The 13,164-nt window shown below is 36.3% G+C and overlaps 1 protein-coding gene across 1 annotated transcript in view; it reads left to right on the top strand.

Annotated features, from left to right (window-relative positions):
• Positions 1-13,164, top strand: part of ATPsyngamma (ATP synthase, gamma subunit) — a 79,965-nt gene that overhangs the window by 32,082 nt on the left and 34,719 nt on the right. Inside the window, exon 4 of the mRNA XM_090406986.1 lies at positions 3,094-3,295. Coding sequence (XP_090263112.1) covers positions 3,094-3,295 — 202 coding nt within the window. The remainder of the gene's footprint in view (positions 1-3,093; positions 3,296-13,164) is intronic.

The raw sequence follows: 13,164 nt of genomic DNA, 5'->3' as shown, positions 1-13,164 counted from the left end.
TTCTTTGAATTTTCTTTTAAACCAAGTTTTGGTGTGGTGTGGGGACTTGGTGCTTTTCTAGTCAATTCTATGGCATGTTTGGAGTGTGTGGTCTGATAAGCCTGCTTTACAATAGTGGAGGTATTTAATGTGTCTTTTGTGTTCATCTTTTTTAATTGGGATGGTACATCCTGTTTTCCCCTATGTAAGGTAGGCTACAGGTACATTGAATTTTGTAAACTCCTGGGTGGGCCAGGTATGGAAGAGGATCTCTGCAAGAGCTAAGTAAATTTCTTAATTTTGTCAAGGGTTTGAAGGTAATCTTAATGTTGTATTTAAGTAGCATTCTATCTTTTTTTTTCTGAAATGCCCCCTAATGTAGGGTATGGCTATGGCATTATTGTAATCTTTTTTGCTTTTTATGGAGGATCTTGTGAACCGTTTTTTTATTGTTGCCATTTTTTTACAAATGTTTGGTTGATAATTTCAAATTCTTGGTTCAGAACTTGTTCGTTGGAGTAAATTGTTAGGGCTCTGTGTTTGAGGGTGCTGATGATTCCTAGTTTTTGTGTTAGATGGTGGTATGAATTTTTATGTATGTTTTGGCCTGTGTATAGGCCAAAACATAGGTTTGCTTTAGACTGTGAAGGAGAGGTAGCCTGAGAGAAGACATGTGATGAGTGTATCTAGAAAAGGAAGATAGTTGTTGTTTTTGATTTCGATGGTGAATTGGATTTTTTTATTTATTTATTTTTATTTTATTTAATTTTTTTTCCACAAGAGGTCAGGCTAGGTTAAATGATTAACAAGCATTTAATTCATCTTACTTTTGTATAGTGCAGTGTCATGTAGCTTGTATCTTATACATATGTATTTTTCCTGATGATGACCTCAATACAGAGGTCAAAACTTCAAATGTTACTTTCTTAATGTTAAGTAATTATTCTAACATGTGGGTTGTGTCTCCATAAATTCTTCACTATGAATGCTAACCACCATGTAACCTTAAAAGAAAGAATAATGAATATATTGAATATCACATGAAAAGGAGACAGAGGGAGACCAAGGAAGATATATGGAAAAGATGAGTTCTAAAAATTCCTTTTAATGGATATTAGCTTTGTTTTTACTGAAGGCAAAAATTTCTAAACATAATTTAATTTACTTGATCATTACTAAATATGATGTGAATTTTCATAGTAGGTCAAAGAGCAGAAAAGTACATGTGCTGTTTTATTTATCTAGCAGCTGTCGAAAAGAAGTGAAATGACTTTCCAAAAATAGTGTTCTATTTTTGAACTGTGAAAGTTGAAACAAACTTTATTGCGCTTAACTTTATTGCATAAACAGACTGATTTGCTTAAGTGACACACAACAATTAAAAGGATCCTTATGTTGCAAAACTGAAAATTATTGATGAAGCTAAAGTTGTAATTGTCAATTTCCTGGTGTGTACCCTCAGGGGATGTACAGGATATTATGATTAGAACTACCTGAAAAAAAGTTGTATTGTTACTAACTTTCTATCAACAGTTTTCCTCCAAATTAATCTTATCTGTCAGGATGCCAATATTTTTAGATCTTATATTTCTATCTTCTAAGGCACATCTTACTATATGAAGCCGCCTAGACCTTTGGTCTTTCTCTGGCAAAAAAAAAACGTTTTGCTAACCTTTCCTCTTCCACTCAGTTTAACTGACCATACCACCTAAGATTAGCTCTGCTAACATATTCCTGAATGCTAACGATGCCATGTTCCTTCCTAATATTCTCATTTTTAATATGATACTGCCATTGAAGCCATCTGTTCATTCCCCTAATCTTTCTCAGAACTCTCATATTTATGGCCTTTAGTCTTTGATTAAGTATTTATTTCTAACCTGGCTCTTAGATCTATAAGTTAAAATTGGTTTGAACACTGTCTTGTATACAGCTAGTTTGGTGTTTTGACTAATTTCTCACATATTCATATAAATTTATTTAGTTGACTTCCTATCATACCAGTTTTTCTAAATGACTGAAATGTTTTACTTCTTCTGTACTTGTTCTGAAATGTTATATATTTATGAATTATATATATCAAATATATATAATTCACATATCAAATTCTTCTTGAGATAAGAATTTGATAAGAAGAGGAAAATGTTTAAAAGGTTTCTTCTTCATAAGCATTTTGGATAAAGAGATGAATCAGCCAGACAGTTTCAGCCAGTCAGGAATTTTTCACAGTAAAATCGTAATAAACTTTTTTAACTTTTGGAATTGTATTCAGAAATATTCTGCATTTGCAGTATGGAATTTTATTTCTGCTCTGTATGACTGAATAAATACACTTCCTTTTGTTTATTTGTATTAATTAAACCTACCATATGCTAACATTTGCTGTTTACTCTGAACGTTGGCAGAAAAGGTGATTTCATAATTTTTTTCCCTTGAAGTATGGAAGAGTGCCCAAGTCTGAAACAGGCATTAACTTATGTTTTTAACATTAAATTTTGTGTACTTTGATAAAAAAAATGTTGAAACACATATCTTTGATAAGACTTTAAGTATCTGAAAGCTTAATACAGGTTTGAAATGATGAAGTGATATTTATTGGAACTCCAAATACACTTCAAATAACTTCAGATAAAAATTAGATAAGAAGGGGAAAATATTTAAAATATTTCTTCTTCACAAAGATTTTGGATAAAGAAATGTGTGTGTGTGTCAGACAGTTACATCCACTTGGGAAGTATTAATGCACTATAGGTGTTCCCATGAAAAATCAGACTAAAGTGAAGTGGGAGATATATCGGATAAATAAAGTATTGTTTGTAATTATACAGTAAGTAGTGAAAGAACATAGTGTGAGATCTGAACTGCAACTAGTTTATTTTCCTCAATATGAACCGTGAAGAGAATTAATTGAAGACCCTCTTGGTTAGACCTGTCTTTATGATAAACTGGATGTGACATTGTGGAAGCATGAATCACATCTATTCCAAACTAAGCAGATATATATAAAAAGACTAGTAGTTTTCATTCCTATTTTTTAAAATATTTCCAAAACTATTAGATTAATATTGTGATGATACAAAAAAAAAATTTTTTTTAATGTATTTTTGTTGATAGCTTTTTATCAAAGAGCAGAGGTTAAAGGTGATGAAAAGAAACCCAATACATTAATTATTGCAATGACTTCTGACCGAGGTCTCTGTGGTGCAGTTCATTCTAATGTAGCAAAGAAAATCAGAGGAATGCTTGGAAGCAGTTCCAATTTGTCTGATACAAAAGTGATTTGCATTGGTGACAAATCACGTACACTGTTACAAAGGTAATAATAATTGTTTTTGAGCACTATTTTGTTTTTAATTTATTATTTTTTTTAATTTGTTTCCAATTTTAGAGAATTTTAAGTAGTTGATTCATGTAAAGACATTCATGTAACCAAATTATATATTGTCATGATTTTTTCCATGTTTGCTTTCAAATTAATCTTAATAAAGTACATGTGTATCATGTTGGAAGCTTAATGGATTGTATACAGCACTCAGAAAGGATTAAAAAAGAATTTAATTCTTCGTATATTTCGTCTCAGTCAATGAGACATCTTCAGGGATTACAAAAAAACTAATGTAACATATATACAAGTCCTAACTAGGTGGAGCGCCCTCTAAGGGCAGTTGTAGGTGGCCTGGAATGTAAAGTGGGACCTCTGGTGATCAGCATTTCCCAAATCTTAGGAAGCTTAATGCAACCATATTTGTTAAGATTTGGTTGATTCCTGAGAGCTGCTGCTGCTGATTCTAGGAATAGTCTCTCTTTTTTGAATTTGCTGTGGTGGAGCATGGTGGTTTTTTTTTCCATGAGATCCTGTGGGTTGTATCCAAGACATGGTCAGTCAGGCCTGATTGACCAGAGTCGTGGTTGCAGATGTATGACTTATGTTCCTCCAGCCGGATAGTAACTGATCTGCCTCTGTCCAAAGTATGCCAGTTTACAGGAAAAGGGTACTTTATAGACTCCAGGCACTGAGAGAGGAGGGAGCTGATCTTTTGTAGAGCGGATAAGGGTAGCACGTTTGCAGTGGGGTTTAAATGCTGTGTGTAGGTTGTACTTTTTTAAAATCTTGGCTATTTTTTCGGATGTGCCACGGATGTAGGGTATGGTGACGGCATTTCTAAACTCTTTCTGAGGAGAAGACATGGGAATGGGGGAGGACCTGAATATTTTTTTAATAATGTGATCGCTGTAGCCATTGGAGAGGAAAGTGTTGTGTATGTGGTCAAGCTCAGTTGTAAGGGCGGTTCCACTGGAACAAAGATTGTGGGGCTATCTTGGTAAGAGTTTTAATAATGTCATATTGTTGAGTGGGGTGGTGGTTGGAGAGTTTGTGAATATATCTGCCTGTGTGCATGGGTTTTCTATAAACAGTGAAGGAAAGTGTACTGTTGGGAAGGCGTGTAACTAAGGTGTCTAGGAAGGGTAAACAATTGTTCTTTTCCTTTTCCATCGTAAACTGGATTCTTGGACGGGCTGTTGAGGTGATTGAGGAAGGAGTCTAGTGTGTCTGGGCCATGAGGCCAAGAGAACACATCATCCAGATATCTTAGCCAGATAGAAGGTTTGAGAGGGGCTGAGTCTATGGCTCATTTTTCAAAATCTTCCATATAAAAATTGGTAGAGGCAGTGAGAGGAAGGAACCCATGGAGGTTCCCTTTATCTGCTTGTAGATTTTGTTCTTCCAAGAAAAATAACCAGAATTGATGGCAAAGGAAAAGAGATCTAAGATGGCAGAAGGAAAAACGTTTTTTAACAGTGTTAAGGTATTAATTAAGGGAATATTGGTAAACAATGAGGAGATGTCAAAGCTTACCAATATGTGTTATTTAAAGTTAAATTTTCTATGAGGGTTTTGAAATGGGTAGAGTTTTTTATATAGGATGTGGAAAGTCCAGTGAGGGAGGGGTCAGAGAGATGGCCAGCTGTTTTGACAGTTTGTAGCAAGGTACATTAGTGGCATCTACTATAGGTATACATTTTTGGTCGTTTTTATAGATAGAAATACACTTTTATTAATACAGACCAGTATTTTACAAATAAACATTTATTAAAACCTACCAGTTTCGCCAGCAAACTGTCTGGCTTTTTCAAGGTATTACGGAGATATGAAAGTAAATGCAAATTAAAAGGAACATAAAAAACGTTGTAAACCAAACTAGTATCTATGGTTACACGTTTCGCGTGACAGAGATGGCTTATTGTTCTTATTCATTATCACGCATGCGCGTTTGTTGTAGACTTGCAATGTGATTACTGGCCAGCTGCAGTTCAGATTGACTGAGAGAGAGGATCAAGTTTTTCCACGAACTGTTGAGAATTATACCCTGATTTCTGTTGAGGTTTCCGCCGGTTATTAGTACTATTGTGGCTTCCTTAAAAACACGATGCCTGTAGTCGTCATCGAGATATGGCATGGAGCTGTTTTGCCAATCTATCGTGTGGTTAGACGTGCAGAAATGATGTGCTAAGCCGGAAGAAATGCTTCTGTTGTGGTTTACGTCACCAACATGTTCTTTTTGTCTAATTTCTAAACTTCGTGAAGTTTGTCCAATGTAGGCAAGACCACAGGAGCAGGGAATGTAATATACTCCTGGATATTTGTAGAAAGGAACTTTATCTTTTGGAGATCCTAAAACTTGTCTGATGTTGGTGGTTGGTTTGAAGACCACCCTGATGTTGTTGGCTCTTAGTATTCTTGCTATTTGATAAGAAATTGACTTGATGAAAGGTATCACTACAGTAGAAACGTGCTGACGGTGGGATTCTTCTTGTCTGGGGTTGTCATTGTATAGATATTTTTTGATGATGTTTTGAGGGTATCCATTTTGTGATAATGTGTTGGCTATTAGTGAGAGTTCATTCTGTGTATCCTCCTCTTCTGATATAAACTTTTTGGCTCTATGTTTCAACATGTGGATAATACTCAGTTTGTGTGACTTGTGATGGTTTGAAGTATAGTGAAGATATCTTCCAGTATCTGTGGGCTTTCTGTAAATGGATAATTTGACACTGTTAGGTTGTTTTTTTATCAAAATATCTAATTTCTTCAAAGTTAACAACACCATATACCAACAATTAGAAGGCCTAGCAATGGGAAGCCCACTATCACCATCTTGTGCAGACCTTTTCATGGAAAAACTTGAAAAAGAAATTCTCTCTGCAATCTCTCCGAAACCATCTACATGGTGGAGATATGTGGATGATATATTCATCATATGGCAAGACAGCTTAGACAACCTTAAGAGAGGTTTCTGATGCATCAACTTTCCCAATTTGTGGATCATATTCGGTCATATTCCAAGGTTGGATGGATGTTGGAGTGTGTATGCCTATGTGATATGTTTGTGTCAGGAAAGACTAGAGGTGTAAGTCATGCTAGAAGAGAACTCTGTCTGATGTTCTTTGCAGATCTGAATGCTATCAAAGGAAAAGAGAAGTGAAGAGATCTTTGTTGCAGGAAGTAAAACAGGACTGTGTTTTGATATCATTGAAGTCCCCAAACCTCAGGTTATTATGATTATTTATTTATTTATTTTGTTTGTTTTAAAAGATGTTGAAGCTTGGAATGGTTGCGTACTATAAGGTTTGTCAGATGGAGAAGAATAATATACTTTTATTAGCAAGGTGAAATGTGCACCAAAAGATGGTAGCTTGTGAGTAGACATCTGTGTCAGATTCAGTCAAATGCCCTTGATATGTGAAGAGCAACCACACAGGTTTTGCTTTGTCCAAAGTGAAAAGGGAGGTAAGCTTTATCCAAAGGTTGGGTGGCAAAATCCACATCGCTGGTTCTAATCATCTGGTGGGTCTCAAGGTGATGAGTTGGCTTTTGATGATCTTTATATTTTTGATAGAACTATGATAGTTGGATCTTTTATCACCATTTTTGAAAAAGTAGGGTCTAGGCTTGTTTTTATGCTGTAGGATAAATGTCAGATGAGGGAGATTGAAAAAGATGACATGGGGGAGAGTTAATTCTGGATCACAAAATTTGAGCTCAAGTGGATGGATACCATCAAAACTAGAAAACTTGGTGTCTAAGCTATTCAGGGTTTGTTCTCTTTTTTTCTGATGAAAGAGGAAGCTGGAATGAACTGTTTTTGGAATTTTGCAGATAATAGAACATAAAAAAACTGTTTAGGATATGCAGTAGTTTGGTTAGTACACCATGTTCCGCCATTAAGATATGGATATTCTCATGGAGAGAACACACAAGAAATAAGAAACATCTTGACTGTATTAACATTGATATTGAGATCTTCACATTGAAGATCACAGTACAAGAGTATACAGGGGACACATCACTGTTGCATTCAAGAGATGAAATGGAAGGCGTCTAAATGAAGGTACATTGGAAATGGATACAAATTCATCTACCACAGCAAGGTAGCAAACTGTAAGAGTTAGTATAGTGATTGACAAGAAAACTTCATGAGCATATTGTAGAAGTTACTCAAATAAGTGATTGCATAATCAATACTTAAATTAAATTACTACTTTACAAGCACCCATGCATGAACATCATCTTTGCTTATGCCCTGCAAACTGGTTGCATTGACCTAGAAAAGCAATCATTCTGGAATGATCTTGACAACTTCCTGCAGTCTATACTAGCAAATGAAATTAAATATATATGTGGTGATTTCAACAGCCAAGTAGGAAGGATGAGTGAATCATACTAAAAAGCACATGGTAACCAAGGTTATTGGCCTATAAATCCACAGGAAGTTATACTGCACTTTTTGTCAGTGCATGATTTAGCAATTTAGCAATTATTAATACTTTCTTTGTGAAACCTACAGAACTTTTTTTTACATATAAAAGTATGAATGCAACCACTCAAATCAGTTATATAATGACAGACTACCTGTCACTAAAGAACTTTAATGCCTGCAAGGTAATACCGGGAGAACTGCTCACCATGCAATACAGACTGCTGGTAGCAGAATTTCTGAACCCAGTGGCAGCTTTAGAGAAAAGATCTTTATAATCCAATGGTATAAACTTTACCAGCAGGAATGACGAAACCTGTGTAAAGATCTTGTGTATTACCTAGACCAGAAGGGACTTAGAGGCTTGGTGAATAAAGTATGGAATGATTTCCAGTGATACTGTACTAAAACAGGCTGCTCGCCATTTAGCTGCTCACCACATATCAAAGGGACCTATAAACAGCAAGAAGGAAACCAGATGGTGGAGGGAAGAAGTAAAGGACATTCTTTATAATAAGAAACTCCAGTTTTAGTTCACTGCCGTTATTTCAACAGAAGTCTGCATTGCATATTAGACAGAAAAGAAGAATGCAAGAACTGTAGAATGAGCAAAAGCTAGTAGTGCAGATGATTTTTATGCATGACTCAAAATAGCCGAAAACAATAAGGAAATCTTCAAGATTACAAAACAAACATCAAGGCAGTCAAATACATAAAGAGTGAACACAGGGTGTTACTGACAATGAACAAGGACATAAGCAGATGGAAGGAATATTACCATCATCTGCTAAATGAAACCTGTCTTAGTGAAGTTCTTCCTGACCTACCAACAAAGAGGTCCTGTGCTGGAGATTACAGACAAAATGGCAAACAACAAAGCCACAGGACTTGATATCCCAGCTGAATTGTGGGAAAAGTTAGGTGCTATCTTACAAATCTTTTGAACAGGATCCTCACAGAGAGAATGCCAGACAAATGGAGGGAAAGCTATCTGATACCATTCTATAAAAAAGATATGACTGAGAATCATAGGGCCATAAAACTCATCTCTCACTCATTCAAAATATGAGTGCTTAATCATAAGTTTCAGAAGCTAACAAAAATCAGGAAAATCATCAATGGATGCCATACACCCAATTAGAAATCTACTCGAAAGGCACAAAGATACAAGATCCTGTGCTAGTGTTTATGGACCTCATTTCAAAAAGCCTTTGATTAGGTTCCAAGGAAATTAATATGGCAAGCACTGAGATCACAGAAAGTCCCAAAACATTATATTAACCAAGTGAAAGGCATGTACTGAAATGTTGCAACCAAAGTGAGAGATCCAGAAGGAACTGGTCAAGAATTGGAAATCAAGGTAGGATCATATAACTTGGTCATGGACTATCTAACAGCAGCCATTCAACGATCTGCCCCACGGAATATTTTATATGCTGATGACATTGTCCTGATTAGTGATGACCCAGAAGACTTACAATTTATGCAAGATAAGTGGAGGATAGCACTGGAAAATGGTGGCTTGCAAATTAGCAGAGAGAAGACTGGGTACATGTGCTGTTATTTTTCAAATCTAACAGTAACATCATATACCTTCAAGATACCCCACTCAAGAAGGTTGATAGCTTTAAGTAATTGGCCTCAGTCCTCACAAAGCATAGCACCATCGATTCAAACGTGGACCACCACATGAACACTTGCTGGATGAAATGGAGAGTGCTGGAAGATATATAAAACATCAGTACAACCTACCATGATATATATCATGGAATGTTGGCTTTTTAAGAAACAACAAGAACAGAAGCTACACATCACTGAGATGAAGATGCTAAGGTGGGCTGGAGGACTTCCCATGCTGGATAAAGTGCATAATGAGCACATCTGTGGGAGCTTCAAAGTTAGATCTATTGCTGATAAAGTAAGTGCTGATGTAGATGGTATGGAGATGTCATGAGACATCTTATAGATCACATGACATGGAAGGTAATGGAAGTATGTACGGAACTGAGGGGACATGGTAGACACCGTTTAACATGGATGTCCCCTTATAAAAAAAGCCTACAAACTGCTGAGTTGGAGACATTGATAACCCAGGATAGAATGTTCTGGAGATTACAGACTAGGAGAGCTAATCCCCAAGTGAAATAGTATAATGGTTAGGACAAAAAAGAAGACACAAGAGTATACAGGTGATTGATCACCATTTTACTCTAATATAGTGATTGATCACCATATTAGAGTAAAAATGAATATCATATTGGAAAGAACATGTACAAAAGTTTTATAAAGAGTTGGTTGAGCTGCTTTCAGAGGTGAATAGTAGACTTCTTCTTCTGCAGCTTTTCCCACTTAAGTAGGGTCACTGTTTGTGGCGAGTCTCCTCCACAACCTCCTGTCTTGGGTTGTAGCCACATCCAAGTTCTTCATCTTCAAGTCCTCCTCCATCTCTTCTTTGGCCGTCCGCGCTCTCTTCCTCTTTCCCTGCACATCCATCTGCATGACCTGTCTTCCCACATACTCTTCCTCCCTCCTCATCACATGACCAAACCATCTCAACTTTGCCTCCTGTATCTTTGCTCCTAAGTTTGTAACTCTCACCGTTCCCCTTAGATAATCATTTCTCAGATGATCCTTTCTGGTCACACCGCACATCCACCTAAGCATTCTCATCTCTGCTACCTCCATCCTGCTGATGTTATTTTTCCTCAGGGCCACAGTTTCCATGGCATACGTCATAGCTGGTCTCACTATTGTCTTGTAGATTTTGCCTTTAAGATTGATCGGTACCCTCTTATTGCATAGCATAGTATATTTTCCTGTTGACAAACTTTTATTAACAGGTCTCACAGCAGGTCAATTCCCTCTTCCCCTAGTGCCTTCCATGCCTCCACTGGGAGGACTTACCGATTTTCCATTCTTCATCCTCTTTACGGCTTCCTTCGCTTCCACTCTACTAATGTTCTGCACCATCCCCTCATTAGGCTCCCCATAGTAGACTGAAATATACCAATATTATTGGAAAAAAAGTGATACATTAAAGTGCTGGTAATTTTGGGATGTTAGAGCCTGGATAATTGAAAAAACATGGTTAATCCAAATTGTTTTATTGGGTTAAAATAAGTTTTTTTATAATGTAAGATAAACATTGTTGTAGCATGTAAATACAAAACTGGACATTTGTAAACATTTTTAGATAGAACGTCCATGCTTTTTTTGGTTGTTCTCTTTGTGTTATTATTTTTTATTTTTCTTACGTCCACAAATTTGTAAAACTATATATATATATATATATATATATTTGAATGATTTTTCAATTGTTTCTCTTTTAACTTCTGCCCAGGCTGTAGAAATGTTATAGATAGTATCTTTAATTGTTAGGGACTTCCAAAATAAAGAGATTTTTCTCTTACATAATGAAGTCTGATATTAGTTTTTCTGTACAATCATTTCATGGTCTCAATCACACCTTGGTCCATAGGTTGAACTAGTGATGTTACATTTGGTGGAAGATAAATGGTAACAATATTGCCATTTTCTGCAGACATTTGTATGTACTACAGAGGACCATGGATAATTGAGACACAGATAATTGACGTTTTACTGTACTTTGAAAATACAAACCAAATCATAGAGATCCACTAGTGAAATTTGGAGAAAACATTGATTCAGTACAAGCAGAGTGGAATTGAAGCATTTGCAAGGTTTGGAAAATCCAAACTTCATGGCAGATTCAGGAAGGTAATTCCTGGACTTGAGTAGCTTCTGAAATTCAGCTGCATTTTCCAGGAATTCATCTTGGTCAAATCTTTGAGACCTACCTTTATTAATTAGTTTTTTATTAGCATCTCACACACACACACACACACACACACACACAAGGTCACAAGACATGACAGTGCCATGTGTTTGCATGTGGTTACAGAGAAGGGGGAGGAATCTAAGAAGAGCTGGAAATCATATTAATTAGGGAAATTGTATAGGGATTGATATGTATGGAGCTGAACTGTGTTTGGATGTCTACCATTAGCTTCGTGTATTCTTATGTGATTAGTGGATAGTGGAGGAATGGTGGTATAATCCAGTGGAACAACACCTGTGGAAATACTTGTTAAGAGACCTAATGCAGAAACAGGACATCAGTGAGTAATTGAAGGGAGTCACTGAGAGAATGATCATCTATTAAACATTATTAAACATTCTGCTTCTGGATACAATGGAGCATTCTGAGGGAGGCTTTGTGACCCTTAGACTTTGTTCTCACTCCAAATGTGAGAAGAATATTCTAAGGCCAGATGGATTTGAGATATTTAGGACAACAACAGCAAAAAAAATAAAATAAAATAAAATAAAATAATGTGAGGCCAAATGTAGATCTATGCCAGGATAGGCTAAACATGAACATCAGAACTGAAGAAAACTGATCCTCATTGGTGATCAGAATGTTATTGGAAGAGTGGAGAACTGGAGCAAGATCTTTCTTTTGAGAAATAAGACAGGATTGTGTTTTGGTAGCATTGAAATTCACTAGACTGTCTTCACCTTACTTGTGAATGGTGAGGACTTAGTGTTCAAGGTTTGTAACAGATCTTGTAGCTTGAATCACTTGAGTGCTGCAGGATTATGAATGAAGAAGAGGAATGACACATCCCCTCATGCAGTGCTCTGCAGAAAAGCTATGAATGGGATTTGAGGTCACTGGGGGAAAGGTTATTGATGTATAGGAGGAAAAGCATGGGGGGGAAGCACAGATCCCTGTGGTACTCTAGTGCTGATAGCAAAATCAGAGGAGCTTTCCACCATGCCATGCTGAATGACCAAAGAGGATGCTGCCATTCTAGTTATAAAAAGGGTAACAGGGATATTATAAGATAGTTGCATGGAAAGGTTACAATGCCAGACCAGTGTTCTCCCCAGAAAATTTTACTGGCCGAGTGGAATGAAGCATTAGCTGGGTGTACAAAAATTTTGAATGAGTTAAGAAAGACACTCTTTTTCATAACAAATTAAAATAGTAATTTATTAGAAATTACTTCAAACAAGGATAATATTTGATATAGTAATTATAACAAACAAGACTAGGATTTTTCTTATTTTCTCATTAAGTAATGAAAAACCTTGTAATGCTCACAGCTTAAAATTCTATACATTAATTCTTCTCTTCTTCTTAGAAGCCCAGTTGTCAGCAGCTTTTTCGTAATTAAAATCTGCTGGATCTTGTCCCTCCAGCGAAATCAGCATCAGATTATTTAGAGTGTTCTGATTCTGACTGAAGCGATTCCTCATATAGGTTTTTATCCTTTTTAATGCAGAGAAACCCCTTTCACATTCGGCAGTGCTCACAGGTATGGCCAGTCCAACAGCAGCTAGTTTTGCTAAATTTGGAAAAGACTCTTTGAGCTCAGATGTTGTTGCTAATTTGATCAGTATT

Source organism: Typopeltis vanoorti, chromosome 2 (genome assembly GCF_054136105.1).
Source record: "Typopeltis vanoorti isolate ZY-2024b chromosome 2, IOZ_Tvanoo_1.0, whole genome shotgun sequence".
NCBI lineage: Eukaryota > Metazoa > Arthropoda > Arachnida > Uropygi > Thelyphonidae > Typopeltis > Typopeltis vanoorti.
The sequence above is the reverse complement of the archived record's forward strand: the minus strand, read 5'-3'. Positions and strand labels throughout refer to the sequence as shown.